Source organism: Ochotona princeps, chromosome 17 (assembly GCF_030435755.1).
Source record: "Ochotona princeps isolate mOchPri1 chromosome 17, mOchPri1.hap1, whole genome shotgun sequence".
NCBI lineage: Eukaryota > Metazoa > Chordata > Mammalia > Lagomorpha > Ochotonidae > Ochotona > Ochotona princeps.
The window spans coordinates 15,598,431-15,626,001 of NC_080848.1; the positions used below are offsets into that span (position 1 = coordinate 15,598,431).

At 54.7% G+C, this 27,571-nt stretch overlaps 5 protein-coding genes across 11 annotated transcripts in view; 2 read left to right on the plus strand and 3 right to left on the minus strand.

Moving 5' to 3' along the window:
• Nucleotides 1–21,150, plus strand: part of AARSD1 (alanyl-tRNA synthetase domain containing 1) — a 91,578-nt gene extending 70,428 nt beyond the window's left edge. The window contains exon 12 of the mRNA XM_058675374.1: nt 21,137–21,150. The gene's annotated coding sequence lies outside the window, so the exon portion shown is untranslated. The remainder of the gene's footprint in view (nt 1–21,136) is intronic.
• The window catches only part of PTGES3L (prostaglandin E synthase 3 like), a 128,840-nt gene that overhangs the window by 79,716 nt on the left and 21,553 nt on the right, over nt 1–27,571 (plus strand). The gene's annotated exons all lie outside the window — the stretch shown is intronic.
• Nucleotides 8,700–14,806, minus strand: LOC118759582 (membrane primary amine oxidase-like). Of its 2 annotated transcripts, none has more exons than XM_058675367.1 (4): nt 13,779–14,806; nt 10,100–10,385; nt 9,700–9,829; nt 8,700–9,122 (listed from the first exon to the last, which is right to left on the minus strand). In XM_058675367.1, exons 1-4 carry the CDS (start codon nt 14,665–14,667, stop codon nt 8,847–8,849), a joined length of 1,581 nt encoding a protein of 526 aa, XP_058531350.1. In that variant the 5' UTR covers nt 14,668–14,806; the 3' UTR covers nt 8,700–8,846. The 2 variants fall into 2 exon arrangements, with proteins under 2 accessions (XP_058531350.1, XP_058531348.1); XM_058675365.1 differs by having other exon boundaries at nt 13,068–14,806.
• AOC2 (amine oxidase copper containing 2) lies at nt 15,304–20,040 on the minus strand. The gene is made up of 4 exons (XM_012930385.2): nt 18,208–20,040; nt 16,370–16,655; nt 15,996–16,125; nt 15,304–15,892 (listed from the first exon to the last, which is right to left on the minus strand). The coding sequence occupies exons 1-4, from the start codon at nt 19,796–19,798 to the stop codon at nt 15,626–15,628; spliced, it is 2,274 nt and encodes a 757-aa protein (XP_012785839.2). The 5' UTR covers nt 19,799–20,040; the 3' UTR covers nt 15,304–15,625.
• On the minus strand, nt 22,284–27,346 carry PSME3 (proteasome activator subunit 3). 2 transcript variants are annotated; one of them, XM_004597346.3, is made up of 11 exons: nt 26,857–27,346; nt 26,129–26,161; nt 25,955–26,017; nt 25,679–25,783; nt 24,827–24,875; nt 23,865–23,977; nt 23,600–23,668; nt 23,381–23,448; nt 23,224–23,278; nt 23,014–23,100; nt 22,284–22,518 (listed from the first exon to the last, which is right to left on the minus strand). In XM_004597346.3, the coding sequence occupies exons 1-11, from the start codon at nt 26,896–26,898 to the stop codon at nt 22,438–22,440; spliced, it is 765 nt and encodes a 254-aa protein (XP_004597403.1). In that variant the 5' UTR covers nt 26,899–27,346; the 3' UTR covers nt 22,284–22,437. The 2 variants fall into 2 exon arrangements, with proteins under 2 accessions (XP_004597403.1, XP_058531360.1); XM_058675377.1 differs by lacking the exon at nt 26,857–27,346 and adding an exon at nt 26,272–26,427.

The following is a 27,571-nucleotide window of genomic DNA, read 5'->3' on the forward strand; positions in this document are numbered from 1 at the left end:
CAGGCCAGGCTTGCATTCTGTCTGACCTATGTCCTCACTCCCAGGGCTATTTTCACCCATTCCTGCCATGGGAAAACTGAAGAGGAGCAAAGCCAGGAAGGCAGCCATTGCCAGTGTGCCTGGCTGGCCGACGTGGGACAGATGCATGGACAAGCCCCAGGGCCAGGTGCCTCGCTCCGCCTGGCTCTGCCTGTCTGTGCAATGCTGCGGGAAAAGCAGCCTCAGCACAGAGGTTGGCAGGGGCTAAGGGTCAGGCAGGACGCAGGAGGCGGGGCTGAGGCAGGGAAATGGACTTTGGGTGGCTGTGGAAGTCTCCATCTCAAATCAAACAAGTCCCTGGGCTCCCAGTTGGGTGACCAAGTGGGAGGAGGGGTGGATTCTTTCTCTTGACCACAGGGCTGTCCTCACAGCTCGCCTACCTGCACCTCTGCAGCCAGCACCCTGCTTCCTATCCCACTGTGCCACACACCCTGAGAGCTGCTCATGAGTTTGGTGCCTTCTGCGGTGCCCCTGACCGGATCAGCCAGCACCCTTTCTGAAGCAAGGGAGCTGGGAGCTGCAAGCCTGAGCCAGGGCAGCCTCAGGGAGGCCCTGAGCGCCCAGAAGTCCCTGCAGGCAAACACAGCAGGGATTGTAGGACAGGGCAGAGGCAGGGGAGGAAGGGCAGAAAGCGAAGGTGATCAGATGTCTTTGGGGAGTGGGACTGACAGGCCAGGTGGGACGTCAAGAAAAGACAGAGCCACAGGCTATGGAGTTGAATCAGAAGCCCCCAGCCCCCTGCTCCAGGGACCCCTCTTCTAACACGGCAATGGTGTAAAGGGCGAAGCTGATAGCTGGGAGACCGTCGTCCAGGTCCTGAGGGGAATTGGGATGGACGGAAGGTTCCAGCAAGGGACGTGCTGCCCTCAGGCATGTGGGAGAACCCTCTCCCACCTGTACATCCTTGGAGAGAACATCCCATGGATGCTCCCTAGAGGAGATACTGGGGCCCAGCTGAGGAGCCCCAGCCCACTGCCCTCAGTGGGTGAAACACATCCCACCAGGGCCCAGAGCTATGATACAGGCAGGGTTCAGCCTGGCTGGTGGGAGGTGGGCACAGGCCTGGGGCTGGCCGCGGAGGATCAGAGGCCCATTTGGCTCGTAGTAAAAGCAAGGAGACCCTCATGGGTCAGGCAGGACACTCAGTTGGAGGGGCTGGGCATCCTGCCATGTTTACAATACAGGTTGCACTTCCATTTGAGTTTCCGGTTCTCTCTCTCGCTCTCTCCCTCTCTCTCTCTTTTTTCTAGTAAGCCAACTATTTATTGTAGAATCAGCAGGGAGAAGAATTTTCTTTTTACTTATTTCTGTTTTATTTAAAAATATTGGCATATTTTTTGGTAAAAGGGTAGTTTTGCTCCTGAAGCTGTGAACGGGGAGTGGGGCTCCTTGTGGGGCTGTGCGAGGGCATGGCCCCCTGGCCCTGGCTGGAATTTCTGGTTTTTTTAATTTTTATTTTTTGATGATTTTTACAAAGTTGATTAGGATGATAAGGGTCAAGGGCTACAGGAAGGTGGGTGAGATCACCATTTCCACATTCTCTTTTTTTCCTTCCTGTATCTGGGGGAAGAGGGATGGTAAGGGGAGAAGCCACACCCAGCCTCCCAAACGTCTCTGCATCCTGGGATGGAGGACAGCCACCCTACACCACCCTAGGGTCCCCAGTGTGGAGCATGCTCTGAGGGTCCTGCTCATGAGGTTTTAATAGTTCAACAGTTCTGAATTACTGCTAATCTCACCACTCCAAGCACGATGAAATCTCTCCAGAATCCACTAGTTGACATAGTCCACCTTGGAGTCTCCATTTGCCCAGATATTCACTGCCAACTCTTGGCTGGGGTAGTTGATCAGTTTGCTCTGTCCTCTGTCTTCTGTTGTGGTACCAAGTGTTCTCTGCAATCTTCAATGTACTGCCATATCCTCCATGTGCAGCTGGACATGCTGTTCGCTGCTCTGTCTAAGCCACTGAGGAGGCCCAGCTCTGACATATGCAGTCCACGGTCAGACCATGGAACCTACAATTCTCTCCATGGTTGGGGTTTTGAGTCCAGTGATTCAGTTGGGGGAATCCTCAAAGAAACTTCATTTGAGGTGATCCCAGACTTGATTCTTGTGTGTGCTTGCTAATACAGAGTCTGGTACAGTCTATTGCCCCAATCAGCTTATACACATGCTGGTGGTTGCAATTGCTGGGTCAGTTGTCTCCAGTCCTGTCTTCTACCAAACCAATGGGTGTTGCAGTCCAGCCCGATCTTGCCCACCATACACTCAGCCTTCATGGATACCAGTGGGAGCAGCGACCTTGTCTGAGTGACCCACAATAACTCCCACCATGCCTGCCCCCTGCCCTGATTCCCGTGTTTGCCAGTATATACAGCAGACTGGTCCAGTAAGCCCCACATCCCATTCAACTCTCATATATGTCAATGGGCATTGAAGCCTAATTCAACCCAATCGGCTCCACTATCCAGCCCACATATGTGCCGGTGGGTGCCACTCTCCATCTAGCCTGCCTGCCCCAGTTTTGGTTGTCATGTTCCCCAGTCAGAGTGGCGATCCAAGAGGGAGGTGCCCACTGTTTCCCTACTGGTCCCACTCCCACTCTCAGATCTTGCACTCTCCAGGTGGTTCTGCAGTTTACCTTAACAGAATTTGCCCCCTGTGCCAGCATCTGCCAGCTGAAGCTGCAGCAAAGCCCAGCCAGCCCACACCCACTCTGACTTATGCATGCGCAAGAAGGAACAGTCAATCCAGTCTGGCTTTCCCCTGATCCAGCTCACATGAGGCCAACAGATGCTATAGCCCTGCCTAGCCTGATCTGACTCCATCCCAACCCATGCTCTCCCGTGGGAATGGTGGTCCAATAGGGGAGCCCTCCACATTTCCCCTACTGGCTTTGTCCTCTTCCCCCCCTGGGTCTCAAATGTGCTGGTTGGGCACTGCAGCCAGTCTGGCATGCCTGCCCCCCCCTCCCCCGCTAATTCCAGCTCACACTGGTGGGACTACAGCCTAGCCTAGCCCAGCCGGCACACAATCCTGACCCTCATGTGAATTGGGTTGTGTTGTGACCCAAACTGGCCCGACCCTTATTACATTCTGGTGCTCAGATTCAACGGTGAGTGATATGAACCGGCCCAGCCTGGTTTGCCCCCAGCTTGTGCCAAATATATGCTGGTGGGTACCATTCCCTGGCCTGGTCTAGGGTGCTCCTTGTCATGGTTCTTGTGTTCACTTGCAGGGACTGTGACAGAGGAGTTGCCTAAGCTCTTCCATGAGAACCTCTCCCAATGTCAGATCTCATACCCATTGGTGGGTTCACGGACCAAGTCCTGCTTATTCCACTTCCTGTCCTAGCAGAAACAGTGGCCTTTCCTGACTAACCTTCACCTGTTCTGGTTTTTACTGTTGGGTGTTACAGCCTGGCTGGAATTTCAACACAGCAGCCCCTCCCCACCCTGGTGCAGGTCAGCCCACCACCCCCATCCCTGGCTTGGGGAGCAGGACACAGCTTTGCTTTTGCTCACCTGCAGAATCTCTGTGGGAAGAGGACTACAAAGAATATTTTTTATTTAATAGATTCTGAAAGCATTTGGGAGGGCGTGTGGTAAATAAAAAGTGTCCTGGGCATTCTTGTCCCCCCTCATGGTGGACACTGCCCCTGATGGTCCCGCAGCATCCTCCAGGGAGACCCATCAGAGGACGGTCAAGGTCAGTTGGAGGACAGAAATGGACTGGGTTGGAGGAAAAAGGGTGCAGGCCAGCCTTGGGAGGAAAGGTTAGTGAGAACTCCCTAACAGGAAGGGCATAGGAGGGTGTGTGTGTGTGTGTGTGTGTGCTGTGTTTTGTATATGGATTATGTGTGTCATGTGTATATGTGTTCTTTCATATGTAGTTGTATATTGTGTTGTGTGTTATTTGAATACACGTGGGTTGTATGTATCATTTATTGTGGGTTGTGGGTATGTATGTTTGTTGTACGTGTTGGTGTGTATATGAGTGTGTTAGATGTGTATGTGGTATATTTAATTATGTGTGCTGTGCATGTGTATATTGGATTGTGATGTATTTACGTGTGCTGTGTGTTATGTGTGTGGTCTCTGTGTTATGTATGTGCCTGTGTGTTTTGTGTTTATTCTGTTTTGCATTGTGAGCTGTCAATTATGTGTTGTATATGTTTGCTGTGTATTGTACGTGCTCTGTAGATATGCATATTGTATGTGTATGAATTACATGTGTGTTTATTGTGTGTTGCATGTTGTCCATGTATGCTGGGTGTGGCAAGAAGGCCAACTTGGTGAGGTGTGGCCAGGGTCTCATCCAGGGATGATGGTAGTGATCCAGTGGGGAGTGCTCTGCCTGCTGAGGCTGTGAGGCTGCAGGGGACCTGGTGTCTAGAACGGCATCGCTCACCGGCCTCCCCCAAGGGCACCATTCCCTGCTGCTCCCCCCGCCTGGCATCCTTCCATCCCAGCCTGGTGATCGGAAGTTCATTAGCCCAGAAACCACGTTGCCATCTGCAGCCTCACAGAGGACCCAGCAGCAGGGACCCCTCTGATTTCTCTGGGAATCAACTGAGCATGAGCCCCTGGGATCTTGGTGAAGAGGAGCTTGGCTCTGGGTGCCAGGTTCCACTTGATTGCACAGAGCACGTGGGCTGTGAGTGCAGCACAACTACAGAATGAATGGGTCACCCAGGGGCAGGGAGATGGGGTAGGGGCCAGGGACAGACGTGGACTCAAGAAGAAAGGGGGAGCAAGACAGCCCTTTTTTTTTTTTTTTTGAAGGTTTTATTGTTATTGGAAAGCCAGATATACAGAGAGGAGGAGAGACAGAGAAGAAGATCTTCCATCCGATGTTTCACTCCCCAAGTGAGCCGCAACAGGCCGGTATGCGCCAATCCGATGCCGGGACCAGGAACCTCTTCCGGGTCTCCCTCGCGGGTGCAGAGTCCCAAAGCTTTGGGCTGTCCTCGACTGCTTTCCCAGGCCACAAGCAGGGAGCTGGATGGGAAGTGGAGCTGCTGGGATTAGAACCGGCGCCCATATGGGATCCCGGGGCTTTCAAGGCGAGGACTTGAGCCGCTAGGCCACGCCGCCGGGCCCAAGAGAGCCTTTTAAGGTCAGAGCTGGCAGGACAGTGGTGATGGGGTGGAGAGAACACGACAAAAAGGCACTCCCCTCCCTCATCCCAGGCTCACTGGGTGGATAGGCAGGGGTGGCAGGGCCCTGAGATGAAGACATACAAAGGGATGGGAAATGGTTAAGGGAAGAAGCAAAACCTGAAGTGCTTGCCAAGGCCCAGGCAAAGTTATCTGGGCAGAGCACAGTAGGCGCTAGCACAGAGCGCCAGTGTTCTAGGCTACCTATTTGGCCAACAACATATAACAGCTGCTGAGGTGAGATTCTGAGCATTTCTGGAGAAAGATGCGAGTGTGACTGAGCACAGAGCCCTGGAATCTTCCGAGAAGGAGGGTTCAGAGGTGGGGAAGTTGGGAAGAGAGCTCCTGGAAGGGAGTGGCTGCCCACAGCTCCAGGGAGCAAGTGGCTGCAGGGTCCCTTGATTTTGGCTTTAAGAAGCGCCTGAGGGCCCGGCGGTGTGGCCTAGCGGCTCAAGTCCTCGCCTTGAACACCCTGGGGTCCCATATGGGTGCCGGTTCTAATCCCAGCTGCTTCACTTTCCATCCAGCTCCCTGCATGTGGCCTGGGAAAGCAGTCGAGGACGGCCCAATGCTTTGGGACCCTGCACCCACGTGGGAGACCTGGATGAAGTTCCTGGTTCCTGGCTCCAGATCAGCACAGCATCGGCCGTTGCGGCCACCTGGGGACTGAATCATCGGACGGAAGATCTTGCTCTGTTTCTCCTCCTCTCTATATATCTGACTTTCCAATAAAAATAAATAAATATTTGAAAAAAGAAGAAGAAGAAGTGCCTGACCAGCATGTGGCACAGTTGGTTAGGATACTGCCTATGGGATTTCATATGCTATTGCATATGGGGTGCAAAGCTGGCATCTCATATCAGAGTCCTGGCTGCTCCACGTCTGATCTGGCTTCTTGATAAAGTGCCTTAGGAGACCATTTAGGAAGTGAAGCAGCAGATGGGAAATTCTCTTTCAAAGAAATAGATTTTTTTTTTTTTTTTTTAAGTAACAAGTGAGGCCTGACAAGATACCCTAGTGGCTAAATCCTTACCTTGCAGCCACCAGGATCCCATAAGGGTGCCGGTTTGAGGCCTGGTTGCTCCACTTCTGATCCAGCTCCCTACTAATGCAGCTCTGGATTGTGCATGACAGGTGTCTCTCTCTGTGGGTGAAGAATGTATTCTCTCGCTTTCTTTTAAACACATCCTGCTCTCATGTGTACACTGTGCTGATGCCTCTGCTTTGGTTTCTTAGCTCTGAGGAATAGGAATTTGGGACACAGGTGGAGTTACCGTGGCCCACAATGGTGTCATTGGCCAATGGGAAATGTGGGCTTAGGCTGGGAGAGTCAGAGGGAACAGAGGTTTGCAGTATTCAAGCTCTCTCTGCTTAGAAGTTGAGCACAGCCCTAACCTGCTGCCTGTACTTCACTGCCTGCCCTGGCCTGGGCTTCCAGCAAACACAGCTTGCCCCCTCCCTATGGCCTGTCATCACCCCCTCTTCTTGGAGAGACAAACACACACACACACACACACACACACACACACACACAGGGAGGTGAGGAGAAATGGACTGAGATGGGCAACCATGAGTTCTGAGGTTGGGAGCCAGTGGTGTGGTGTAGTAGGTAAAGCCGCTGTCTATGTCACCAGTATCCAAAACGGGTGGCAGTTTGAGTTCCAGCTGCTCCACACTCAATTCAGCTTGCTGCTAATGTGCCTGAGGAAGTAGCAAAAAGTGGCCCAGTCTACCCACCTGGGAGATCCAGAAGAAACTCCTGGCTCCTGGTTTTGACCAGTCCAGCACTGGTCATTGTGGACATTTGGGAAATTTCTCTGTCTTTCCCTCTGTAAATTCTGCCTTTCAACTAAATAATAAGTCTTTTTTAAAAAATTATTTATTTTATTGGAAAGTCAGATACATAGAGAGGAGGAGAGACAAAAAAAATGATCTTCCACCTGCTGATAAACTCCCTCAGTGGCTGCAATGGCTCAAGCTGAGCTGATCTGAAGCCAGGAGCCAGGAACTTCCTTCAGGTCTCCCAACGCAGGTGCAGGGTCCCAAGGTTTGGGGCTGTCCTCTACTGTTTTCCCAGGCCACATGCAGGGAGCTAGATGGGAAGTGGGGCCGCCAAGACTAGTATTGGTGCCCATATGGGATCCTGGCAAGTGTAAAGTGAGCACTTTAGCTACTAGGCTACTGTGCCAGGCCCAATGATAAGTCTTTAAAAAAAAAAAAAAAAGAGTTCTGAGGCCACACTCAAGAACATGAGAAAACTGAATCCTCAGACCCCATCATTCATAATGCACTTTACCCTTCTCCCTCTACCCACCTGTTCCCGAAAACAGGTCAGTTTTAAAAAGTCAGCTTGTGTTTGGGCTACTTATTATTTATTCTGCACAAGTAATACAATCACATGGCTCAAAGGTCAAGTGTAAAAGGACTGTGCAAGCTGTTAGTCCCTTCCCTCCTCGGAGCTCATTGGTGTCACTTCTGTACACACAGAAGCAAATACACATTTGTGTACACTCCACTTTTGTTGGGAAGTACACTTCTCACCTTCTGCTGCTTGTCTTCTCACTTGACGATTATTCTGTATTAGTAGGGGAAGGACAGAATGACTTTTAGCTGCATAGGGTTAGTCTGTAGGAGAACTGACTTTAGCAATGCCCTAGACGAGGGCACTTGGGTTGTTTCTGATCTCTTGCGCTACACGCATCCCCAACCCAGACTCCGGGAAGGAGAGCAGTCCCCCTCCCACCAGAGTCCCAAGCTCTTTTGCATGTCTGTCTGTGATTGGACAGCCCCTGTTGCAGGGGTGGGGCTAGAGTGCTTGGGACTTCTCTGCTTCTGTCCTTTTGGTGCCCTTGAACTCCCTCCCCGTGGCCACAGGTTGCACAAGACCAGCACCAAAAGACCATTCTTCATCACCTGTTCACCCACAAAAACCCCTGAATGCTAACAGGAGCTACTGGCCCCGTGGCCATCTTCCTCCAGCTGATGCAAGGCAGACAGGTGCAAGTGGGGGGGCAGGGGCACAGGCAGGAACTGTGCTTTCCATCAGATGTCCTATTGCGTCTCTGAGACTTCCATAGGTCAGGAGAGGGGAGGAGAGCAAAACGGAGAAATGTGGGCTGGGGAAATACCAGGGACTGATGCTCCACAAGAGGTGGGGTTGGGGAAGGAGGAGGTTAGCAGGGAACCCCTGAACCAACAGCAACAGCAGGCAGCAATGGGAGGAAAGGGAGGTGGGCAGACAAAGGAAGTAGGGAGGGAGGGACTTGGTGGGGAGAGAATGTGGGATTGCAGGGACAGCCCCGGAGTCTCCAGGGAGCTATGCCTGTTGCAGTTCTTGGCTTCAAAAGATCAGAAAGATCCAGAAGAAAATGAAAGAGAAACATCTGTGTAAAAGCTGGCGGCTGCCTCTGCAGGCTCCTGTTGGTCCTGCCTGCCCTCCAGGGTGGGAACTGAGCACGGTGGGCACAGCAAGGCCCAGGTGCCCCCAGGAGTCCTGGGCTCTGCATGGCCCTGGCAGGGAGCAGACACCAGGGAGAGACATGGGAGACAGGCAGGGACCGCCAGCCAGAGGACATGGGGCCAGGTGGCTCAGCCCAGCCTCCACTGCTGCCTCGGCACTCACAGCCCAGCTGCATTTCCCAGAAGCCCCCTAGTTGTGAGTGAAGCCCCCGTGGGTGAAGGCAGGGAGCTCGGGGGCACAGGCCGCAACCTGGGGCAGGCAGGCCAGGGGGTTGACGGCACAGGCCTCAGCATCCTGGTCCTCCTGGAAGTAAACCGAGTCTGCCGAGTAGAAGGAGGGGTCCTCGTCAAAGAAGTTGTAGGGTCGGAGGAAGAAGCCCACGCCATTGGCCACGGTCACTGTGTTGGGAATGTCCTCGGCATGTGGGATGTGCAGAAAGCCAGCGGTCACCCAGGCCACCAAGTCCTGGCGGGGAAAGGAGGAAGAGGATCCTGGGGTCTGGCGACGCTCCAGATCCAGGGCCTTTTAACGCTTTTCAGCCTGCCCAGAAGTCAGAATGTAAACAGTCCATTTCCCCTCGGCAGATGCCTCCCTGCTGCTGACCCTAACCCTCCACCTGTGACTCTTCCCATCACAGCACCTCTTGTGCCCCCCTAGCCCAGAGGGTGGCCCCCATGGGCCACCTCATCTCGAGCCTCCTAACTCTGAGATCTCCCAAACCATAATTCAGGAAGCCAGGGTGAGGGGGAGTGGGGGAGGACTTGAGAGGCCAAAACTGGCTGATTCTGAGAAATTCTTTCTTAGTGCACTGTTCAGCCAGGAGTGGGAGGGGTTTTAGACACAGGAAACATGACCTTCCCTTGGGACATCCAGCCCTCCTTGCAGCCTAGGGCCCAGAAAGTACTCAGTGCACAAAGCTGGGGATCCGGCCAAGACCCAAGGTCTGTTGACAGTCCTCAACTGTGCCTGCGGCCCACCCAACAGAGGTGAGGCCCATCGGTATATCCCATCTTCCCACCCTCAGCTCCCATGACCAGCTGACCTCCCCAGCAATCGTCTCATTGTTGATGAATTTTGCGAAGTCCACTGTGGGGGTCCAAGGGTCATTCTGATTGAAGACGCTGCTGCTTCTGGGTTCCTTGTCCTTCTGCTGCGTCACAGCTAGCTGGTACCTAGGGAGACCCAGTTCAAGTGCCTGCGCTCATTCACCCCAGCCCTCGGGGACACTCTGATGGGTCACAGCCTTCCGCCATTTTCAAAGTGACACTCTCCCTCAACAACACAAGCACGCTCTCATGTCGGGCTTTAATCCTTTGAGAGGAAATGTGCTTCTGTACCAATCAGGAATTAAAAAATCCCTCCAAAGACCTGGCCCCGCCCTGCCCCCTGTTGGGTCTGTTTTTGGGCTTCCCTCCATCTCTCCCTTCTCCCCATTCACTCACCTCCCCCAGCTGAAAGCTCTCTCCAACAGGCTGTCCCGGGGCAGCGGCTCTCCAGAAAAGCTGAGGATCTGGATGCGGTAGCCCCGGGGGTGGCCCCACTTGTTGCTGTGGTTGCTGGCCAGGTACACATAACGAGGGGTGCCACCACCCAGCGGGAAGGCAGCCTGATCTTCTGTGGCCAGCAGTTTCCGCGTCACCTGCAACTTCTGCATCTGGTGCTCAGGGTTCCAGGGCACAGGCGAGGGCACAAAGGCCATGTCGTCAGCCCAGACGTAGTTCTTCAGCCCTGGAGAGGGGCAAGCTGGTCAGTCAGTGGTCCTGGGTGGAGTTACCCCCACGGGTCCACAGAGTGTCCCTGGGGGACTGAGAGCGGCCCTGCTTCCCCCTCCCAGGACCCTTCCTTCTTCAGCCTGAGCTTTTGCACTGTGGATAAACCATTTATTTAACATGGCCTTCATCCATCCTCTCGACATTCTGTAGCAGAGAGGACTATGCACGTCTCTATGGACCGAGCTGAGTGTCACATCACCCTAACTCACCCACACTTCTGGTGCTGCCGCAGGAGCACAGCAAGGCCTTGGTATTGTCAGTGTTACAGGAATACAAATACAGGCAAGAAAAGGGGCCCCGGCCCAGTGCAGTAGCATAGCGGCTAAAGTCCTCGCCTTTAACGCGCCAGCATCCCATATGGGCACCAGTTCTAATCCTGGCAGCTCCATTTCCCATCCAGCTCCCTGCTTGTTGCTTGGGAAAGCACTCAAAGATGGCCCAAAGCCTTGGGACCCTGTACCCACGTGGGAGACCTAGAAGAAGCTCCAGGCTCCTGGCTTTGGATCAGCTCAGCTCCAGCTGTTGCAGCTGTTTGGGGAGTAAATCAACAGAAACATCTTCTCTGTCTCTCCTCTCTGCATATCTAATTTTCCAATAAAAATAAATAAAATCTAAAAAAGGAAAAGAAAAGGGGCCCCCTTCCTGGGCAATTAAAAAAAGATTTATTTATTTTCTTTTTTTATTGGAAAGTCAGATATACAGACAGGAGGAGAGACAGAGAAGATCTTCTCTTCGATATTTCACTCCCTAAGCAGCCGCAACAGCCAGAGCTAAGCTGATCTGAAGCCAAGAACCATAAGCTTCTTCCAGGTCTCCCACATAGTACAGGGTCCCAAGGTTTTGGGCCATCCTCGACTGTTTTCCCAGGCGACAAGCAGGGAGTTGAATGGGAAATAGGCCAGCATTAGAACTGGTGCCCATATGGAATCCTGGTGTGTGAAGGTGAGGACTTTAGCTGCTAGGCTACTGTGCCAGACCCCTGGGCAACTTTTTGATCTTAAAGATGTCACCAAAAGGGGGCCAGCACTTTGGGATAGTGGGTTAAGCCTCTGCATGTAGTGCCTGTAGTCCCATACAGGTGCTGGTTTGAATCCCAGCTGCTCCACTTCCAATCTAGCTTCCTGCTAATGCGCCTTGAAAAGCAGTAGAAGTTGGCCTAAGTGTTTAGACCCCTGTACCCATCTGAGAGATCTGGAAGAAGCTTCTGACTCCTGGCTTTGGCCTAGCCTAGCCTCAGCTCTTGTGGCTATTTGTGAGGGTGAACCAGCAGATAGAGGATTTTTGTCTCTGTAACTCTGCTTTTCAAATAAATAGTCTTTTTTTTTTTTTTTTTTTTTTTTTTTTTTGTCTTCAAAAGAGAAAGCCTGGGGGAGGGTGTTTGGAGCAGCAATTAAGCCGCTCCTGGGATGCCTACATTGCACATCATAGTCCCTGGCTTCTGGAACCTGGCTTTTTTTTTGGCTCCAGCTTTCTGCTCATGTGCGCTCTGGGAGATAGCAGGTGATGACTCAAGTACTTGGGTCCCTGCCACCCATGTGGGAGACCTGGATTGAAATCCCAGCTCTATGTTTTAGCCTGGTCTAGACAGGCATATGGAGACTGAACCAGAAGGTAGGAAATTTCTTTTTGTCTGTCTCTCCTTTCAAATCAATGGTTGGGGAAAAAAATAATAAGGAGAAGGAAAAGAAGGAGGAGGAGGAGGCATGGAACAGTGTTTGGGGCAGAGGCGAAACATAAGCCTGAATACAGAAGTCTGACTGAACGGTGTGGATTGTGTGTCCAGAGGCAGGCAGGGTGGGGTGCGAGAATGCCAGAGCAGGAGAGAGGATCTGGGAGCAGGTTGGAGCTGCCTAAGAAGGGAAGGCCCCTGTGGCTGCCTGTGATGGGAATGCTGCAGGGGCTGGGGAATGTGAGAGCTGAGGGCAGAGTGGACCCCGCTTGTAGCTGCAGCAGCAAGGAAGGAGGCCACAAAGAGAGGGCTGGCACCTGCAGGCGGCTGGCCATGGGAACTGGCGAGGGTTCTGAGCTAACTGAGACATGGCGCAGAAAACAACCTGCTGGTGGACTCTGCACACAGGGAAGCAAAGTGAGAAGCAGCAAGAACTCCAAGATATCGCAGAGCCTTGGCTCTGCGACTGCCCATCCCAGGAACATCTAGAACGCCCTCCCCTCAATCCCACTCCATGCCCCCATGGCGCTTTAAAACTCAGGTGAACTGTGCCCAGAAAACCAGGGAGGAGCAGGGAGAACCTAAGGGATTCATGATTGGCCTGTAGGTGTCAGGGACTTGGCAAAACCCAGACACTTAGTGCCTTGGCACCAGAGGCCAGCCAAGAGTTGTTTAGTGACGAAACGAAGTGGTGCAAGTGCGAGGCATAGGAGACCCTAGTGAGTGACCTAGACCCCGCCTCTTCCCACAGCCCAGAATTCTCCAAGCTGGTCACGTAGATGGAAGTCATGTGTTGCCAGCTAATGCATTAAGCTTCAAATAAGATTCAGCAGCCAGTATTCTCCCATCCAGCAAACAAGAAAGCAAGAAAATGCATATCATCCTTTGCTGGGCAACCCACAGAGCAGCCAAAGCAAATGGAGGCAAAACCTTCAGGCCCACACTGCCCCCTTTGCCAGGAGGACTCACCTGCTACATCCAGATCCACCTTGTAGTGGGCACTGTGGGTGTGGACAGTGCCCAGCGTGTGTGGCCCAACTCGGTTCCCAAACCCGTGGTAAGCACCAAAGAGGAAGGACGAGCTGATGTAGCCGGTGGCATGGAACTTGACCTCCACGGCCCCATTGGGGTGGAACATCATGTCCCACACATAGTCATAGTTGATTAAGGTGGACACAGATCTAAAGACCAGCACCGTGTCCACAAGGCCCCCAAAATAGTGGGAATGGACATCTGAGTGATGCCGTCTCAAGGGGAGGCCCTGATTCTGTTCAAACACACAGAAGGCATCGCGTACTGTCTTGGGCGTCTGAGACTCCAGAAGGAAGTGCCAGTCCACATAGGTGGCCAGGTAAGGGCAGTCCACCCCACGGATCAGGGGAGTGGTATATTTGCCCATGCCAAAACCGCCGTCCAGGTAGCGGGTCAGCATCGCTGCTGCAGAATTCCCTCCGTAGATGGTCACAGCCTCCTGGAGGCTGATCTCGTAAGCCAGCCGTTCTCCCTTGAAGCGGACATCAAAAATCCTCGGACCACTGAAGGCTCCCAGGCCAAAGGAGAAAGTCCATAGGGAAGAGGCCACGCGAGTCCCCTGTACGCTGTAGCGAGGACCCTGAGGGTGGAACTGCAGAGGCGGGGCCGGGCCTGGGGGCACCTGAGGCTTCAGGGACCACAACCCACCTGTGCCGTTGTTAGGGATCAGCACCACATTCACCATGCCAGCCTCAAACTGCTCCTCCAGCTGGGCCAGGCTCTCATAGTAGCGGCCTTGATAGAATACCTTCTGGATGTGCCAGTGGGCAGGGTTCAGCGCCTTGTGGTTGACCAGAAGCTCCAACCCCACGGGGTTCAGGTAAAACCCAGCCCCTGAGATGTTGTAGTAGAGGCCAAACCAGGTGGCCCGGTCCCCAGATTGCAGCCCACGAGGAGCCACCGTCAACAAAATGAGGTTTCGTCCCCCAGAAGTATAGAAGCAGCAGTGGTGCAGCAGGCCAGCAGCACGGGGCAGCTCTCTGTCGAAGAGCATGTTGTCTATCTCCAGGTACTCTCGGGCCAGCACCGGGCGCCGGTGGTAAGGCAGGGGGCCCCCGTGCCGCTCCACTGTCACATCCCGCACATAGCTGGGCTGGGGCAGCGGCCCCACCACCAGCTCACTCACGTTGGGCTGGGCCTGGGCACCAAAGAAGACGATGGCCAGCGCCTCACGGGCCGGTGGGGGGCCCCCTCTGTCCAGGTGGGCCAGGGCCACAGCCTTGCGGGGCAGCTGCAACTCCACCGAGAACACACAGTTGTCTGAGGGCTGGGCCTGGGCTGCGTCCACCAGCCCTGGCCCCAGCTGCTGCCTCAGAAAGCTCATGACAGCTGTCAGCTCATCTGGGCTCAGGTCTGCGAAGAGCTGGCTCCGGTCGGGGTGTGGCCAGGTCTGGGTGCTGGGAGCCCCCAAGGGACAGTGGAGCGGTGAGCTAGGGTCATCCCCATTTGCACCCCTGCCTACCAGCAGGCCGCAAATCAAGGCAATGATGGTGATGACAGCCAAAGCAAGGAGCACCAGGGTGGTCTTCTGGTTCATGGTCCCTGAAGAGGGACAGAGGATTCGAGATGCTAGAACGGTGTCACCGGAGTCTGGCAAGAGGGGCTCTCCTGGCTCCCGGACTGGGGGTTCCGGGACTCTGGCTGCGTTTCCCAGGAGTCAGCTGCCTAGGATGGACCCAGGGAGGCTGGAGCCAGGAGAGGGGCGGGCCGGGGCTGGGGGCGGGTCTGAGCTGGGCTGCAGTGATTTCCACAGACCTTACATGGCTGTATCCTCTAGGCTCCAACTCATATTCTGTTCTGTGGGTCAGGGTTGGGGCTAGGGAAAGCTGGGGCTTGGGGAAGAAGAAGCTGGCCAGCTGGAGCGGGGAGATGAGCTTGGGTACAGGGAGCAGTCCCCCGGGAGTCCCCCACCCCGTTCCACCCCCACCCCGCTGAAGCTCCCACCCCCGAGAGCCAGCTGTTCTCTTTCCTGCCACTGGGAACTATTGTTTTCCTTCCAAGGACACTCCCCACGCCCCCCACCTCAGCCCCTTCAGCTTCCACCCCAAACATTCCTTGACCAGGTCCCTTCCCCAGCCCTCTAGTCTCCATTGCTAGTTTTCTTGGTCAGAGTCCTCAGAATTCTCAGGAGACTCGACAGAGTCAAGCAGAAAACATTCAAGTAAAATCCTTTTCATGCTTTTTATTATAAACTGGCCAGAATTCTAGCCACCCTTCCTTTCCAATGTGCACGCATGAAGAAATGCCCCCTGCAACGTGAGTACCAGTCTTTGGGGGTATTTATACTTGAATTTTTAAAAACTGTGTTTGATTTAAGGTATTCCTTTGGAACACGAACAGAAAGTAGGAATGAACATACGGGTTCGTGGGCATTTGGTGTGCAAGGGGCTGTTTCCAGGGCACACTAGAAGAGTGGCAGGTGTAATTAAAACTCAGGGAACAGAAGGTAAGAATGGAGAGGAAGGTGCCAGATCCCTGCCCCAACACCCTCACCACTAGAAGCCTTGGTAAGAAAAGGGGGGTAGGTCTGGAATGCAGGCTGCCAGGTGGGGTATGCAGGCTGCAAGGTTGACATGGCAAAGCCCAGCATCCTGGCCCTTCTCGAAGAACACGCTGCCGGGAGAGGAGATGGAGGGGTCCTCATCGAAGAAGTTGTAGGGTCGGAGGAAGAAGCCTGCCCCGTTTCCCACGGTCACCGTGTTGGGGATATCCTCCGCGTGGGGAATGTGCAGGAAACTGGCTGTCACCCAAGCCACCAGATCCTGCCAGAAGAGGGAGGAGCTAGAGCTGAGAACCTAGGGTCCCAGGCTGGGCAGCAAGATGCCAGACCCATAGGAGCCTCTCCTCCATCCCAGAACTACCAACCTCTCCTAAGAGGGTCTCATTGTTGATAAAGTCGGCAAAGGCCATGGTGGGCGTCCAGATGTCATTCTGAAAATAGATGCTGCTGCTCCAAGACTCCTCCTCCTTCCTCCGGGTCACTGCAAGCTGGTATCTGACCAGGAGAGGTTGTGGCCAGAGTGTGTTGGTTGGCAAGAATCAGGGGCCTCCTTGGGTCTAGGAGTCCTTTGGCTTGGCCTGTGTGTGAGACCATCGCTCACCCCGTTTCCTCTCTAGTTGGCTGTGAGGGCTGGGCAGGGGGAGCAATGGGAAGCCATGCAGTGGGTGGGGATCTCCCAGGCCTGGGTCAGGGACTGGTCCCTCCCTCCCCATTGCCCACCGTCCAGGGCCCTGCTCACCTCCCCCAGCTGAGGGCCCGCTCCATGGTGCTCTCCAGGGGCAGGTGGACGCCAAGGGGGCTGCGGACCTGGATTCGGTACCCACGCTGGTGGCCCCAGGCATTGGTCTGGTTGCTAGCCAGGTACAGGTAGCGAGGAAGGGGGCTTTCCCAGGTAAAAGCCGCCAGGTCCTCCTGTGCCAGCACCTGCCGTGTCAGCTGAGGGCGCTGCAGCTGGTACTCGGGGCTCCAGGGGGCTGCCACGGGCTTAAACACCACGTCTTCTGCTAGCACCCAGTTTTTCAGCCCTGCCAGGGTGAGGGAAGGGAGAGGAGTTCCACGCCAGCTGAGGTGGCACAGTTGCCTCCCGCATCCTGCCCACTGCCCAGCCCTGCAACAGGCAGCCACAGGCAGCAGGGAGCACTCGTGCTGGGAGCCACAGGGTCCAGAGATGTGCTCATCCCTACTCCCACTCCACCCCATCTTCTAACCTGTCCGATCCAACAAAGGAACCACTCGTCACATGCGATTAGGCATCCAGTTGCTCAGCAACACTGTGAGTGCTCACTAGACAAATATGGCAAGCAGCTGTTGGACATGGCACAAATTCAGAACATGCTGCCTTCGTGGAAAGTTCTGTTAGCACTGGTCCACCCCACAGACCCTCCCAATGAGCTCCTCAGTACTGTAGCCTAACGCTGCATTACCATGTATGCGCATGTGGATGGTAGCACTCCTATAGCTACAAAAGGCACAATCCCTGTTTTGGAAAATCTGGTTGCCAAGGTCCGACCCCCTCCCACATGGTCCCCTGCACCCCTCCTCTCCTCACTCCAGCCCAGGCACTTGGCTTTCCAACTACTCTGGGCGCATACACATTAATGCCTCCAGACAGTCATGCAGATCCTGGCACTCAGAGCCTACACCACTCCACTCGGATTCTGTTTCTGCTCCCAGTGTGACCCCTCTGAAGGCTGCTAGCGCCTCTGCTGGGCAGACAGGACTCTGTGCATCAGCAGCAGGAAGGAACAGACAGCCTCTGGCCCCACAGCACCAACCAGGCCAGGGCAACTCCTCACAGGGGCACAAGCCAGGCCTTACAAGCAAGGGGCTCAGAAACCACTTCCCGAGACACATGCTCGGTTACACGGCTCCCTGCCATACTTCTCCCCCAGCTCTAAGCTAGGTCAGCAGCAAAACATTGAGCCAGGTGGGTTGCGAACTTTCTGGCCCGTGAATGTGACAGATCTGTTCAGGGGTGACCAGTCCTCTTGGTGTGTGGAGCTCTGAGAAGCCCTTCTGCCCACCGGCAGCAAGCCTGTTGCGCACCTGCTGACTCTGGAGCCCACGGTGACAGGCAAGACAAGACACCCCTCCTCATAAGCACAGTGGAGCAGCCCCACAGCCCCAGCTGAGACCTGCCCTTGTCCCATTTCCTATTCTCCAGGTCCAGCTCTGCCCTGATAACTCTGGACAGCCTGCTTCTGGCCTCTGCTGAGGCCCGTTCCCAACCCACCTAACTCCACCACCCCATTTCCCTACCCCCAGAGTTAGTGAGGGAACAAAGTGGTCCAGCCAATCTCAGGGCCAAGTCATCTACCACTGGTATCAGTCAATGCAACCAGGCACGGCCCACTGCATTTCAACTTGTTTCTCAACTGCAACAAGCTCCAGGGGCTAAGGAGTGAGTCTGGGCACAGAACCCTCTTTACCCCTTGTCCGACACCTGCAGGCCAATGGCCCTTAAATAACACACTAACTGCATGTGCCTCTAGAGTCTGGCTTCTCCCAAGAGACCTGGGCTTCGCTTACAGGACCCCCGCCCCTCTTCCCCCATGCACCAGCCCCCAAACTCCTCACCTGCCACATCCAGGTCCAGCTTGAAGTGGAAGGCATGCGTGTGCACCGCCCCTAGCACTCGCTCCCCCACACGGTTCCCAAAGAGGAGGCTCTCCGCCCCTCCACTCAGGAAGGCTGTGTTGATGTAGCCCGTGGCGTGGACCCGACCCTCAAGCACCCCGTTTGGGTACAACACAAAGTCCCAAATGTAGTCATAGTTGCCCACGGTTGACACAGACCTGACCACAAGAGCCGAGCCGGCCAAACCACCGTAGAAGTGACTCTCGAGGTAATTGTGGTGCCTCCGGAGGGGCAGTGTCTGAGCCTCCTCAAAGACACACACGGCCCCTGGGAGCAGCTGCACTGTCCCTGCACCCGCAAGTACATGGATGTCCACCATCGAGGCTTGGTAGGGGCAGTCCACTCCTCGCACCAAGCCTCGGCTGTTGCGGCCAAGGCCATAGGTGCCATCCAAGTAGCGGGTCACCATTGTCTTGGGTGAATCAGCACCATAGACAGTCAGACACTCCTGGACACTCACTTCATAGGCCACTCGCTCACCCCTGAACCTGACGTCAAACATCCGCATGCCACTGAATACCCCATGGCCAAAGGCAAGCGTCCAGAGCGGGGATGCCACCAGGTTACCTCGCATGCTGTACTGGGCACCCTGGGGGGACAGACCAAGTGTAGGGAAAGGCCCCGAGGGCACCCGGGACCTCAGGGATGAAGCTCCGTTTGGTGTGGGCAGAGGGACTCTAATCACTTCCAGCCGGCCAGCTTTAAACTCCGATTCCAGCTGCCTCAGGTCCGCATAGTAACGCCCGAGGTAGAAGACTTGCTGCACAGACCAGTGGGCAGGGTCCAGGGCTCTGTGGTCCAGCAGGAGCTCCAGCCCCACAGGATGGAGGAAGAACCCAAGACCTGAGATGTTATGGTAGAGGGCTATCCACGTAGCTCGGTCCCCGTCCGAGTGCAAACCACTGGGAGTAGCATGGAGAGGTGCCAAAGTGGACCCATTGTAGTTGAAGATGGAAGCGAGGAAGGTGGGGGCCTTGACAAACTCCACCTCTTTCAGATGCCTCCACATCTGAGCAGACTCAGTTCTCAGCATGGGGCGCCGGTGGTAAGGCAGGGGGCCCCCGTGCCGCTCCACTGTCACATCCCGCACATAGCTGGGCCGGGGCAGCGGCCCCACCACCAGCTCACTCACGTTGGGCTGGGCCTGGGCACCAAAGAAGACGATGGCCAGCGCCTCACGGGCCGGTGGGGGGCCCCCTCTGTCCAGGTGGGCCAGGGCCACAGCCTTGCGGGGCAGCTGCAACTCCACCGAGAACACACAGTTGTCTGAGGGCTGGGCCTGGGCTGCGTCCACCAGCCCTGGCCCCAGCTGCTGCCTCAGAAAGCTCATGACAGCTGTCAGCTCATCTGGGCTCAGGTCTGCGAAGAGCTGGCTCCGGTCGGGGTGTGGCCAGGTCTGGGCACTGGGAGCCCCCAGGGGGCAGCGAGGAGGCTGGCTGGAAGCACCTTGGCTGGTCAGCAGGACGTAAGCAAGGGCAAAGATGGTGACAAGGGACAGTGCCAGGAGCCCCAGGAGCACCTTGACACTCATGGCAGAGGTCGTGAGCCAAGCTCATTGAGTGCTGGGAGCAGCTCCATGCAGGCACTGACATCAACTCAGGGTTTATATTTGCTAGGATAGCTAGGAATGGACAAGACTCCACCCCGTGGGCTGGATGGGAAATTTGTGACCTTGATTCATGTAATTCTGTTCCTATTTCCAGCCCTGTGGTTTGGCTCAAGGCACCTCTTTCCCACATGGAGCCTCTTCCTTGTTCTTGTGGCAGTGGGTTTACCGCTGGGAACAGGTGGGCCATCAGGATTGGCACTGACCTCCACCTTCTGCCCAGAACGAGTCTGAGGAAGGCTGCAAACTTCAGATGCCCAACACGCCCTAGGCTACAGACACTAAACCATCCATCTCCCTACCCGAGGCCCTCATTTGCAGTCTGGCCCTTCCATCCTAGTCCATGAGAGAAGGAGAGGCAGTCAGATGAGCATGCCCTCGGAGGAGGCCATGCCCTTGGTCTCCAACCCTCACCTACAGAGAATGCCCTTTCGGACTGAAGAGCCACTGGGGTCATGCACCTCCCGCACATGGCAGCCCACTGCACAGCACTGGCTTCCAAAGCTGCCATTTCCACCTTCACTGCTCAAGACCTTAAAGGTCTGTGGGCTCACTGAAAACCAGGAGGCTCTTGCAAGACAGAAATTGAGGAGCATTTATTTTGGAGGCTGCGGGTGCTAGGCAGTTTCCCTTGTTAATTCTAAAATCCAAAGCTTGCAGTCTCCTCAAGAAATTAACCCTGCTCAGAGGAAAAGTGTTACCATAAGGCAAAAGAAACTACTGAAGAGGGGTGTGTGTGCCTTGAACCAGGTCAGTGCCCAGATGCAAGCTGACAGCAACCTCTAGTGGCAGCTCGTGGATATTACCAAGGAAGCAGAAGTCCAGGACACAGCACCGGGGACAGAGGCAGCTTGAGTTTGGGAAACACATCTTCCACATAATTCAAACTGAACACAGATGAAGGACCCACCCTTGCCTCTTGGCTGGCAGGAGCCTCCATCTTCCCCCCCACCCCATCCCAGAAACAAATGGCCGCTCGAGAGGCAGGAAACCCATGCAAAAGGGTGCCTGGAGAAGTGGGAGCGGGCATTTGTGGGCACATACAATACAGGAACACGGGTGTGTCTGGGCACGAGAACATGGCACCCAGGTCTGCGGCTTTAGAAAGAGGTCAAAGTACCTGTATTTTTAATAATTTCTTGACATGGTAAAAGAATTTTACATTACAATCCAAGGGTGGTAGGTGAGGCAGGGTAGAACAATCCAACAAACAGGGAGGCTGAGGAACGCCTGGGAGGAGGGGGAGGGATTGAGCGGGAAGAGAAGCTGGAAGGCAAGAAGGGCCACCACCCACCTCCAATGCGATCGGTTTGTTACGGAGAACTATTCATGGGGAGAGCATCCGGCCTCCTGTCCTATACAACACTGGGAGCGAAGACTGGGAGTTGGAAGACAGAGGCGAGGAGGAGGAAAGGCCGGACACAGAGAGTGGCAGGCAGGCTGACTGCAGCTAGGAACTCTCCCAAAGCTGGGGGCAGAGGAGGGTCAACACCGAAACTGTAACAGTGAATTTGTCTCCAGCAGAGTCCAGAGAGGAACAGCGGGGACTTGCCTGGTGTATTCTGACGGGTGCACAGTGTGTGTACTTACATGTGCACACACACACACACAGAGGCCTGCTATCCCCAGAAGCACAGAACCATAAATAACAAAGGTCTTTTCCAAAGGCAGGGGCCCACAGGAGCAGCAGCGTCCGGGCGTGATGCCTGCAGACGCCCTCACCCCGTTTATAACTGGCCTGCAGGACGGCAAGTGGGAGTCCACGGAGCGGACTTGGCAAAAGTGCCCAGGACAAGAAGAAGCTTCCCCAATCTCTGCCTCCCACCTCTTGGTTCTCCCGAGCAGAGGGCGGGAAGGCCTAGGACTTTTGCCTGGATGAAGGACGACTAAGACAACTCCTAAAAGGTGTATGTGTGACGGGATCTTGGAGCAGGAAGTGTAAGGAGAAGGGCAGAAGGGCAAGTGTGTGCACGTCTGAACATGTGTACATGAGAACCCCCACTGTGAAAACACCTGCAGGAGATAGGACGCAGGCGGAGGCCCACAGTGCTTCCTGTCGTGGGTCGTGTACAGATGGGACACCTGAAATCATCAGTCAGGTGGGACAGGGAGGACTCAATGTCCCACAGAAGTTTCTGTCAGGAGAGAGGAGCTGGCCCCCCTGCCACCCTAGTTCCTAAAAAATACCTAGCATTTTCCCTATCATTCCCTTAGCTTCTAACTAAGCATCAAAGGAAGAAAACAAAGCCCAAGACACAGGAGGGAGAGAGAGAACACAAGCTTTCCTGTGCCAACATCCTGCACACGCAAACCTGCAATCTCCAGAAACCAGAGGACAGGCTGGGGTGGGGGCTTAGGGCAGGAAAGAGAAGAGTTCCTGAGGCCTGACAAAAGAGGTAAACACATCACAGAACTAGATGGGAGTTTCATTCGACTCTAACTAAAAACTGAGAGGTGCAATTACTATTTCCAGCCAGTTTCCCCATCACGATAGTCAGGTAACAAACCAAGGCAATGTCGGTCTTGAGCCAGACTCACAGAGTCCCCTGGCCCCGGCCCCAGCCTCAGTACAGTGTCTCTGCATTGCTGCTCCGGGGCCGCTTGATCTTCTCGATGTTTTTGAGGATCATGTCATGAAGAGTGACCTGCGAGCAGACACAGCGAGTCAGCCATCAGCTCGAGCACCCCTCACCAAGAAAACCAGACCCAACCTTCGAGTCATCGTCCGTGTAACCCTAATGCCACTCATGTAGAACCTGCCATCAGACTTACACCCCAACACTGAGTATAACTGGGTAAGTGCAAGGCCCCAGGTATCTAACAGCAACTAATAATGCATTCAGCCTTCAATATCAAAAAATTCCACTAAGTCTTTTAATGTATTTTATTTCCAAAAACTCATTCTTGGGCCACAGATGCACAAAACTCTAACTCTTCCTTTAACAGAAGAAACTGAAACCAGTCTGAGCAAGGTGAAGGTCACACATATAGGTGGGCCTTGATTCCTACCTCAGCCTCTCTGACCCTGACGCAGAGGCTGCAGCCACGCTACCACAGCACACACACCCCAGCCCAGCCACTTTCTTCCACTCATTTAACCATCAACTCCCACCCCAACTTTCCAGGGGCAGGTCACTCACATACTGATTCCTCAGTTCTGATATGATGAGCCGGAGGCTGATGTATTCTTTCTCGTCAATCTCTGTCACCGTGCGGCGGTAGTCCTCCTGCAAGGAGGGACCTGGGATGAAGCTGCCCCCGAGGCCCGTGGGACAAACACTCCTCCCAGCAACAAGCACACTTCCCTGGCCTGCACCCCTGGCCCCCACAGCCACCAAACCCTGACTTACCACATGGGGATATTTAGCTATTTTAGAAACCAATTTGGCTCTTGTGATATAATATCTGAAAGGAGAGAGAACAGCAGGGAGCTGCAGCAGGCCCTGTGTGGTGCTCAGCACCGTGTCGCCGAGGCCCAGCTCCCAGGCCAAGTGCAGGCAGCCCTACCTAGAAATCTGGTCCAGATAAGATGCAGCTTCACTCTCAACAGTTCTTAGTTCTGCAACTGTTTCCTCCTGAAAAACAGGCAAAAACCCCAACCGAGGTCAATCCAAAGCCACGTCCTTCTCACCCCAGCATCCCTGAAAGGAAAAGAAAATCAGGGTGGGGGAGATAAGGAATCTCCCCCAAAACCTTTCTTTTTGGTTTATACAGCAAGTACATTACCTGAATGGACACCCCAAAGTTGTTCCCATCTTCTATCCTGGGAATCAAGAGCTGTACCCACATTTTCACCTGGTGAGAGGACAACACACACGTGAGGCATCTGATCTAGTCTGCAGAAGCCGCGAAGTCCCCAACCGTGCGGTGGGAACCCCAGGAGGCAGGACAGCTCCCAGCCACACCACCATCCTTCACCCCCAGGGGCCGGGGCTGCTGCCCATGGGCTACAGGGAGGAGCTGGCCCAAAGGGCATTAGCTCCAGCCTCACCGTGTTACATTTCTCAATCAGCAGCCGGATCTCAGGTTTCACTTTCTCAATAATGTCCACCAGCTGCTGGTTGCTTTTCAGCATCCCGTTGGGCATCACAAATACCTTGGTTCCTGGTAGGGTTGGGGAAGATCAAAGAATTAAGAAAGAGGAAAGCAAAAAACATCCTCTACTTTTCTTCCCCAGGGCTACTGAGACCTCCACCTTGCACTTGTCACAATCCTACCAAGACACAAGCATGGTGGTGCAGCAGCTTACTCCTCCTCCTGTGATACCAGCATCACATATGGACACCAGTTTAAGTCCCAGCCATTCTACTTGCAATCCAGCTCCCTGCTAATGCACCTGGGAAGGCAGTGGGGAATGACCCACATGTCTGGGCCCCTGTACCCACATGGGAGACTGGGAAGAAGTTCCAGGCCTGGCCCTTCTTTGGCTGTGGCAGCCATTTGGGGAGTGAACCAGTGGCTAGAAGATTCTATCCTCCTCTTTTTCTGTAACTCAGCCTTTCAAGTAAGTGAAAAATATACCTTGAGAAAAACTGAAAAGAGATGCATAGTTCAATAGAGAAGCACCCAAGGTTTGCCAAATCTTAAGACTGAGAACATTAGAATAAATATATGGCTTAAAGACTTGTCAACAACCACTACTGCAGGGGCAGAGTGTAACACAGAACCAAGACATAAGGTCCAGAGTGCCAACCACTCTCCCATGGCAGCCCACAGCAGGTCAAACCCGCTTATGAGAGCTGGGTGGAAAGTGCTCAATGACGACCAACTCCGGAGGACCCAGGGTTGCTGACTCTCAGGGATACAAACATATCTTGCTTCTTACCTCTCATTTCTACCCCTAACCCCATGGCACTTCTGTCTCCTTGGGAACCCCTTAGAGCTTAGAGCCACTTTTCAAGGATGCAGCTCGGGGACTCAGGGTGATGTTGGGGAGCATGGACCTGGCCTTACCTTGGAAGGCCTCTTCACACTCATCCAATCTTCGCTTCTTATAGGTGGGCTAAGGCACAAAGAGACAGGAGTTAGCCTTCCTGCCACACCCACAGTCTTGTCACAAGATGCACTTCAAGGAAATGCAAACCCTTTCTGCCCCTGTGCTCTTACTCATTCCTGCACAACTTCCCAAGTACATACAAAGCTTGCAGGAATGTTCTTGCCACCAGGAAACAATCTTGCATATAACTTGGGGAAAGGGGAGAGACACACAAAAAAGAATGGGAAGAGGCCCCCATCAAGGCAGGGTGAGGACCATCAGGTGAACACGTACAGATCTACTAGTTCCACAGAGACTCGCCAGTCAAATGACTGGCAGTATCCAGCACTCACTGTGTCCCAGACACAATGCCAGGGGCTGAGGATACAGAGCTCTGGCAATTCCCACCCTGCGGATGTGCTAGTCCTACTAATGAGTGGCAGTAACACAAACAGCAACCCTACCGCAGCCGGGTTCTGTCAGGGTGTGGACAGGGCATAGATAAGGACCAGGTGCTGTGGATGCGCAGAGGAGACTGTCACCCCGCGACACGTGGGTATGGGAACCGAGGGCAGGGAGTCTCACCCAGAGCCCTGAGTAAAGCCAGTAACCCAAGCAGACCTGTAGCTACGTTAATCCCACTGAAATCCCCTGTCACTGACACTTGTATTAGCACACTCACTTCCTGTTTTATAAGCCAGAACCGGGGTCGAAGAGCAGCACACAGCAGTCATCACTCCAGTCCTAGCTCCTGGATGCCAAGCTGACCAGGCACTGGAGGACAGAGAACCGACTGCTACGGAACCCAAAGCCCAACGGCAGACACTTACACCATCCAGTCCATCGTGGCTATTGGTGAGAAGAATGGGATCGGGCACTGGGAGATTCATGTCTGAGTGGATCTGCGTCAGGTCATGGATGTTCAGGATCGGCTCCTGAAAGAGAAAGGTCCACCCTCAAAGCCCTGCTCTCCTCAAGCTGAACAAAGCTTCTATTCCATTGGAACGGTTCGGACTCGAGAGAGCTTTACAGCACAAAATGGAATCGCCACGCAGATCGTTCAGCACCAAACACCACTGCGGGAACTGAAGCAAAGGGTCTCTCACCTTCAAAAAACTATCAAGTTCTAATAACTTCTTCGGGAAAAAATTTGCCACCAAGTCTTCTGCCTAAATAAAGGAAAGTGCGACTGAATTAACAACTGTAGGACGGCCTCTTTCTCTCTCTGTAGAGCCATCTCCTCATTGGGAAAATGTCCCAACAAACTTATCCATACTCACCTCACTTGTGATCCGCTCCCTGAAAGAATCAACCTAAAATGAACAAAGATAGCAAGTTCAGAAAAGAAATGCAGTACCTGGCCCCAGGGGCTAGTATGGTCAGGAGGAGGGAGAAATCCCAAATCCAGCTGTCCAACCCTCACCTGGCAATTGTAGTGAGAAGCTGAGAGGCCCCCAGACTGCAAATACTTAATTTTTTTGAGGATCCATTTCTCCATCTCAGGAGAGGCAGGTGGGGCTGGAAGCCAGCACCCCTTCCTCTCCCCTGCCTCACCTCGTCTGAGGGTTATCTGGCCCTGACAAGGCCCCAAGAGGAGATGGGGGTGTGAGCTCACAAACGTGCCTGTCCCTACTCGCACCTGGGGCCTGACAGGGCAAGCCAGCAAGCCGGCCAGCCGCCAAGGGCATGATGGGGGTAAGCACCCGGGGGGCTCGCGGACTTCCAGCTGTCACTGGCCTCAAGCACCGAGTCCAACACATGCCCTCAGAGGTCTCCATCACCAGACGCGGGTACCAGAAGCCCCCCCATCGCCACCCCCATGCTAGCTTCCCCCCCTCCCCGCAAAGCCGTCTCCGAGAGTCGTGGGGGGGCTGGGCTGAGCCGAGCGGAAGCTCCGAGCTGGTGTCCCCAGGGAGACAAAAGGCACCATGCGGGGGTCCGGAGGCGACCGACGGCAGGAGTGGTGGAGATAAGCAAGGGGTAAAGGAGACCCGGACCGGTCCGCTACCTTGAGCTTCACTTCCTGATCCACCTTCAGCAACGAGGCCATGGCCGGGCCGGGCCGTGTCCGCTCCGCTGGAGACCAGAGGCGCTGTGGGCTCCGGGGAGGGGCCAGAGGGACCTGAGGAATCTCGGCTGCCCGCGAGCACCCGGCCGGCTTCTCTGGCTCCCTCCCTGCTCGCTCGCTCGCTCGCTCCCTCCGTCCGTGCGGTCCGTCCGCCTGCCCGCCTGCTGCCTGCCTGCCTGCCTGATGCCTGCTGGCACTCTCCCTCGCCCTCCCGGCTTTCGCCGCTCACGCCGGAAGTGGCGTCACAGCCAATGGCCGGCGCTCCCGCGAGGATGTGCGCGCCCTCTGCGCAGCCTCACTGGGTCGGGGCTCCGGACGGCGCGATGGGGACCCGGGTTCCTAGGTGGGCCGATGGCGAAGCAGCTCGGCGGGCGGGCGGGGGGTGCGCTATGGAAAGCTGGGCTTTCGAGAGATTCGCTAACTGCTAGACCTTCTGTCGGCCCCGACCCCACGGGACCCTCCGAGCGCCGCTGCCAGCCGGACGACGCCGTCGCGCTCCAGTGACGTCGACTGGAGGAAGCCGGTGACCCGAGTTCGAGACTTCTGTCGGACGTTCCCGCTACTTCTTCCCTTTGGATACAAATAATGAAGCCAGAGACAAACCAAACAGCTTTCATTGCGCCATTTCCCTGATACGTTTCTTCTCTACTTATCC

Excerpts from the sequence above, each read along its gene's own strand:
- LOC118759582 (XM_058675365.1), bottom strand. The coding sequence starts at position 14,667 with ATGAACCAGAAGACCACCCTGGTGCTCCTTGCTTTGGCTGTCATCACC. Across the intron at positions 10,386-13,067 it reads GGTGGATCTGGATGTAGCAG|GGCTGAAGAACTACGTCTGG; the intron begins GTGAGTCCTCCT and ends GCCCCTCTCCAG. Across the intron at positions 9,123-9,699 it reads ATGAGACGATTGCTGGGGAG|GACTTGGTGGCCTGGGTGAC; the intron begins GTCAGCTGGTCA and ends TTTCCCCGCCAG.
- AOC2 (XM_012930385.2), bottom strand. The coding sequence starts at position 19,798 with ATGAGTGTCAAGGTGCTCCTGGGGCTCCTGGCACTGTCCCTTGTCACC. Across the intron at positions 16,126-16,369 it reads CGGGCCCTCAGCTGGGGGAG|ATACCAGCTTGCAGTGACCC; the intron begins GTGAGCAGGGCC and ends TCTCCTGGTCAG. Across the intron at positions 15,893-15,995 it reads ATGAGACCCTCTTAGGAGAG|GATCTGGTGGCTTGGGTGAC; the intron begins GTTGGTAGTTCT and ends CTCTTCTGGCAG.
- PSME3 (XM_058675377.1), bottom strand. The coding sequence starts at position 26,346 with ATGGAGAAATGGATCCTCAAAAAAATTAAGTATTTGCAGTCTGGGGGC. Across the intron at positions 26,162-26,271 it reads CTTCTCACTACAATTGCCAG|GTTGATTCTTTCAGGGAGCG; the intron begins GTGAGGGTTGGA and ends TGTTCATTTTAG. Across the intron at positions 25,784-25,954 it reads AACTTGATAGTTTTTTGAAG|GAGCCGATCCTGAACATCCA; the intron begins GTGAGAGACCCT and ends TTTCTCTTTCAG.